At 45.5% G+C, this 5,902-nt stretch overlaps 1 protein-coding gene across 1 annotated transcript; it reads left to right on the forward strand.

Moving 5' to 3' along the window:
• Window positions 1–373: 373 nt before the first annotated feature.
• Window positions 374–3,821, forward strand: LOC104470807 (WD repeat-containing protein 16-like; the record flags this gene model as incomplete). The annotated part of the gene is made up of 5 exons (XM_010085861.1): window positions 374–573; window positions 1,298–1,434; window positions 1,967–2,095; window positions 3,129–3,228; window positions 3,705–3,821. Coding segments are annotated over 5 exons (683 nt in total), but the record flags the coding sequence as incomplete, so codon positions are not given.
• Window positions 3,822–5,902: the final 2,081 nt, after the last annotated feature.

The following is a 5,902-nucleotide window of genomic DNA, read 5'->3' on the forward strand; positions in this document are numbered from 1 at the left end:
GGGTGTGGGGCAGGGAATGGGGGCTCTGTGGGGCACGGGTCACCAGCAGACAGGTTGAGGGGAGGGCAGGACACTGGAGGACAGATGTGGGGCAGCTGTGCGTCTCGGCTGGGGCCGTGGTGCTGTTGGGGGAGCCGGGAGCAGCAGGTGCAGGGGGTCCCCTTGCCCCCCTTGCCGCCGCCTTGTGCTCACCATACCTGGCACCCGAGAGACATGCAAAGTGACAAGCAGGAAAAGTTTGATGGAATAGCAGGACTTTTTTTCTAATGACCCAGCTTACTAACATGAGAATTGTTTTATTTCAAAATAAAATCTGCCTCCATTTTCCAGACCCAGTACCAGCCAGCGGATCTTTCCATCCTTTCTCTCACAGGACACGTCCCCTGTGGCCTGATCTGCCACCCCAACAAGGAGCACATCCTCTATCCCCTGGGATGCACTGTGGTTATTCAAGACCTGGACAGTAAGAAGCAGACCTTCTTGCATGGCCACACCAATAATGTCTCCTGCGTCACCGTGTCCAGGGATGGGATGCTCATTGCTTCCGGAGAAATCACTTACATGGGCTTCAAGGTAGGTAGTGCTCTAATTCTAACCACGTAATACTGACCAGAGAAATTGGAGTTGGCTTGACAGCGGTGGGAACACCTTTCATTTAGTTTTTCTTTTGTTGGAAAACAAATGCCCACAGTGGGAGGACCTTGCAGAGAATGGGAAATTGTGGCTGCTCCGTTGCTGGATGTGCCTTTATGTTTTTGTAAAGATTAAGCCTTCCTCCTAGGACTGGGATAACTAGATTGAGGGGTCTCTTAATTCCAGTCCTTCTTATCCAAAGTGTTGTGCGCATGTGGCACCCTAAATCTCATTAGACGCTAATTAATAAATGGTGTTGTATTTAAAGTGGTACCAGAGTTCCAGATCTGCGTAGGGCTTCAAAAGCCCTTGACAGGTACCTGCCTGTATTTGTAGACCTCTACAGTTCTTTATGGTTTAATTTTTGCCTATTTGAAAAGACACCTGGAAGGACTCGAGTATTAGTGTTTTCAGTATATTAAAATCTATGTCAAATACCCAAATGTCCCAGGGTAAATTTGAATTCTGAGATGAAGTAAAGCTTCTCAACCGGTAAGCTGGAATAATGCTTCTTACAGCACCTGATCTGAGCTGGTTTTGTGTCAACAGAGCCCGGGGCTGGATTGAAGCTAACCTGGGGCTGGGCTGACAGCTTTCCTGCCAGAGAAAGTTGTGAGATCTAATCCTGCATGTGATGTCTAATGCTCTGGCTCTGACCCCACAGGCAGACATCATCCTGTGGGATTTCCCCAGGAAGGAGTTACTCACTCGGCTGACTCTTCATAAGGGTAAAGTCGAAGGACTGGCGTTTTCTCCCAACAGCCTCTACCTCCTGTCGCTGGGAGGCCAGGATGATGGCAGGTAACAATTCCCACTCCTTGTCACACAATTCCCGACAAGGTGTAGGGCACCGAAGGGAGTGGTAGCTGGATGGGTACCAGGGCAGGGTGCGGGGTGTGGGGAAAGACAAGGGGAGCAGCTAATTCTTAAGCTGGTGTGATCGGCCAGAAACCTGACAGAGCCTGCATGTTTAGCTGGCCTCAGTGAAGATGCAGGAATTTCACTGAGGGCATCCTTTACACACAGACAAGAGTCTAATAAAAAGTTATTTTAAACCAGATTTTACAAGTGGCCTGAGATATGATTTGAGTCTTGCTCAGCAGAACGAATCTGACAAATACACATGCCCTTGCTTTAGGAGCAGGGGGTGTAAAGTGCAATTCCACACCTTTTATGATAAGCTTTTTCTTGGGTAAAATCTCTACAAAGTGACTTTTCTTGTTTATCCTGGTGGGAACAGACTGCAGGAAAGAGGTTTTGTCTTGCTTTTAAGTAAATTGTTTTTAAGTAATGTCAAAAAGCGCAGCTCTTTAAAGCCCCTTTTCTCCTGCAGCGTGGTAGTGTGGCACGTCAGGAAGAGAGAGGCCATCTGCGGGAGCCCTGCCTCGCCGTGCAGCGTGGGGAACGCGACTGTCGTGGTGTGCTCCAGCTGCAGGGATGAGATGTTCGTCACTGCTGGAAAGTAAGGTTTTGTTTAGATAAAAAATGAGGGAAAGAACCAGTGGTCCTATTTCCTTTTACAGAGTTTTTATTTAAATACAAGGAAACTTAAGGAACTGCGTGCTCGTGTTTTTTCTTTTTTGCTCCAAATGGGCCCACGAATATCTATCAGCTTGTCCCTTTAAGGCATTTCTGCTTGTTCTACGCACAACAAGATGTTTTCAAAGCAGCACACAGGGACCCATGTGCGCCGCTTCTGTTCCTGATAGCGGGATTTTGTACTCAGCATTCCCCATGCAGCGTTTAAAATATTTATTTGCCAGCGTTGACACAAGTAAAGCAGTCAATGAGCGGCTCTGCACAATGGTTAATTAATGTAGAAACAGTGCTATCTTGCAGGTCACTGGCTCATCTCCTGCCCTCACCAGTTGTGGTGTACAGTTGGTTGCTGGCTTGTAAACAGAAGTTTGTACAAAAAGTCGCATTGTGCATGGATTTGAGACAGCCCCCTTATCTCAAGCCTGACAGTTAAAAGTGTGGAGGACCTGCACCTCCCTTTCCATCAGGGAAGGTTTGGGATGCTCTTGGCTGCAGCTGCACGTAGGAGTGCTGGTCTTTGCAATTTTAACACTTTGTTAAATGTGAGGGTGACTGTGTGTAAAGATTTATATTGGCTCCTATGGTGTCGATTAAAGTGTGCTAGAAAATAGTTGAAAGTGTCCTGTACTGTTCATTTCCTGTTCCAGGAGCTAAGATTTCCACAGTGCACGCCTCTTGGGGAAATGGAGTGTCAAGGTTGTTACATCCTCCTTGGTAATCTTCATATATGTTTTTGCTGAATCTTTAAGATTTTTGATTTACCTGGGAAAAGTTATGGTAAGAGACAGCAGAAAGGACAGGGACTTGCTTCTACCCTCTCTGAAGTTGTTCTTTTCACCCTTATTTAAATTTCTGAATGATGTAGCCTTGTAAAGGCTTTTTAATTCTTCTAGTAGTGAAAAAGCTTGGATGTTTCAGCGCATATGGATTTGATCCCTCTATATTCGTTCTTACAGGGAGACTGTTCGGGTCTGGGAACTGGATCTACCAAACAGGAAAATCCGACCGACTGAATGCCGGATAGGGAAGCTCAGAAGAGTCATCATCAGTATTCAGGTAAGTTTCAGCCCAAGTGATTTGGCTAAACTGAGAGACTCTCTACAGACTAGAGAAAACCCGTGAGGTTCTGTACTCATGCTAGAAATGCCAGTTACAACTGCGTGAGTGCCGTGAAGTTACTACTAAGTGTTGGCTCACGGCAGATGGTCTCCCACGGTTTCTTTATCCTGGGAAAGTTTTTTGAATGCTTCTGAAGAGAAGCAGCATGTATTTTAGTCACGGGCTCTAGAATGCAGAGAATCCCACTTCTGCTTCAAAATCTTCTCTAGATTTGGTTAGAACAAGTCTTGTGTCAGCAGTGTGACGGAGTGTGACGTGACAAAAGCATCGGCTGCATCCCCTGGGATTAACTCTTGGTGATGCCCTGAAATAACACGATTTGTGCAGCCCAGTGCTAGGTTTGGGATGAGTGTCTCGGTATCATGTTTTTTTTGTTTTGTTTTGTTTGTGTGTGTGTGTGTGCTTTCCTATAGATGGCAGAGGATGATAATTATTTTTATGTTGGCACAACAACTGGTGATATCGTGCAAGTGAGTACCAACAGCAAGGTGATGACTGCCTATGGGCCCCAGAAGGAGCCATTTAGTTCGGTAAGTAGCAGCTCCATGCCTTGAATTTTTTCTTTATCCTGCTCTTTCTTAGTACCTGAAAGTAGGGCAACCTCCAGGAGAGCTGTTACAAAGGTGATTCACAGACTAACCCTTTTTCTGTGCTATTCATTCTTTGTGTCCCAGTCTTGATCCTGAGCTCTGAGACCGTTAGCCCAGCTTTGTTCGGCTTCTTTTGGCTCTGAATTTGGGGTTTAGATGAATCTCATGTGTCATCCCACAAAATCTCTTTTATAATAAATCTGGTAAAAGTCATAAAAAGTAATAAAGAATCATAAAAATGGAGTAGATCCTGAGTTGGGTTTTTTTTTTTTAGGAAGATACTAGCTGGAGTGAGATGTTCCTGGGAAGGCTGGTAGAAGTGCCTGTTTGAGAGGCTTTCCCACACTTCCTGCTCTAAGGTCCCATATTCAGATCCTACAGATTTGTTAAATTTTCTGGGCTGAAATTTTCCAACACAGCTGTTTGCCACAGGAACAGTATTTTGGAAAAGCTTAAAAACACTACAGTTGCTCTTAAAAAAACCCCAACCTCCTGGATTTTTGTGTTTGTTCCCCGTACCATTCCTCCCCCTTCCTGTTATGAGTTTGTCTTTTTGAAACTCTGATTCTGCCACTGACGAGGCAGAGGCCTTACTGAAAAAGGCAGTATAGAGACCATGATGAGTTTATTAGAATGCATATGCGCTCTTCGGAGGAAACCAAGTTGCACAGGGTACATTGAGCCTATTGCTGTTTAACTTCCGAGTGCTTGACTTCATAACCCCAAAGTTCTTTTACATTAGCTTTTTTTGATCTATAATTGGGACTCATAAGTCTTGGTATGAGTATCCTCAGACAGGGCTAGCTCCTGACTAGGGAGCTTTTGGCCTTTCATGGTACAAGAATTTCGCACACAGGGAGCTGCAATGATAAAATCAGTGACAGCTAGTACCCTTGTTCTTGATTTTGCTTTATTTGTTGCTCTAAAAGACTTCATGTAGCTTCTCGGTTTATACCCAGTGGAGGGAGCAATACCTATGGAATTTAAACACTTCCCTGGAAAACTTTCTTCCATCAGATTGAATGTATTTTGTGGTTCTATTAACAACTGTGAAAATGGGTGAGCAGCGAGGGAAGTGATGATGATGGAGGCACCAGTTGGACTGTCAGGGATGCCATGGGGAAGCTGTCCTACAAAGAAACCGATCTTGTTTGAGAGCAAACACAATGCTCAGCAGAACTGTAAGAAAAATTCAGCAGTTAACCCCAAAGAAAAAGCCATTCTGGACTTGTTTCTCTAAACCTCCTGAACTGGCTTGTGCCAACACATGTACATACAAACCGTATACGTGCCCATTCCGAATGTAATGTCTCTTGCGTTACAAGTGCAGGCCCATACCTCTGGGATAAATTTGAGCCACAAATTCTTTGAAATATATTTCAATGTTTATCTATTCCAGAAGGTTGGAGAAATTGACTTGTTTTTCCCACGTACATTGTAGCAATGTAAGTAATTGAATTCTGTGCACGTGTTAAGTGACAAGAATATCTGTATTGTGTCTTCCTGGTGGCAATGGTCGGTTTGCCGAAGGTGCGTGCCCTGTGGTGTACCTGTGCCATACGCTGCTGAGCCAGTCTACACGCAGGATCCAGGTCCTGTCTGATTTCTTTGAAGCCACACCAGCTCTGAGCTACCTTCCCTTCAGGGGTGATGGGAAGGTGCCGATGCATTGGAAACAACTTCACCAAAAATAGAGTTCTGAGACCATTGCTAAAGAAGCGATCAAATAGGGTCATTAGCAGGATGCCGTGCAATTTGGGCGTTTACAGAGGGCCTAGGACCTCTTGGAGAACAGCTGAGGCTCAAAGCCAGCCCACAGCCCAGTCCGTACAGGGAGAGGTTTATCACAAGGCAAAGCCGTAGGAACTGCTGCATGTGGCAGAGACCTTGGGAGCACTGTGAGCTCCAGCCGACATTGCTTCCGAGAGTGAAGAGCTGAAGGAAAACAGGACCTTTGACTGTGTAAGAGAGTGGCGGGTTTCTAGGGAGAAGAATCCATGGGTCCTGATGGGATGCACCAG

The sequence above is a fragment of the Pterocles gutturalis genome, unplaced genomic scaffold, assembly GCF_000699245.1.
Source record: "Pterocles gutturalis isolate BGI_N339 unplaced genomic scaffold, ASM69924v1 Scaffold29145, whole genome shotgun sequence".
NCBI lineage: Eukaryota > Metazoa > Chordata > Aves > Pterocliformes > Pteroclidae > Pterocles > Pterocles gutturalis.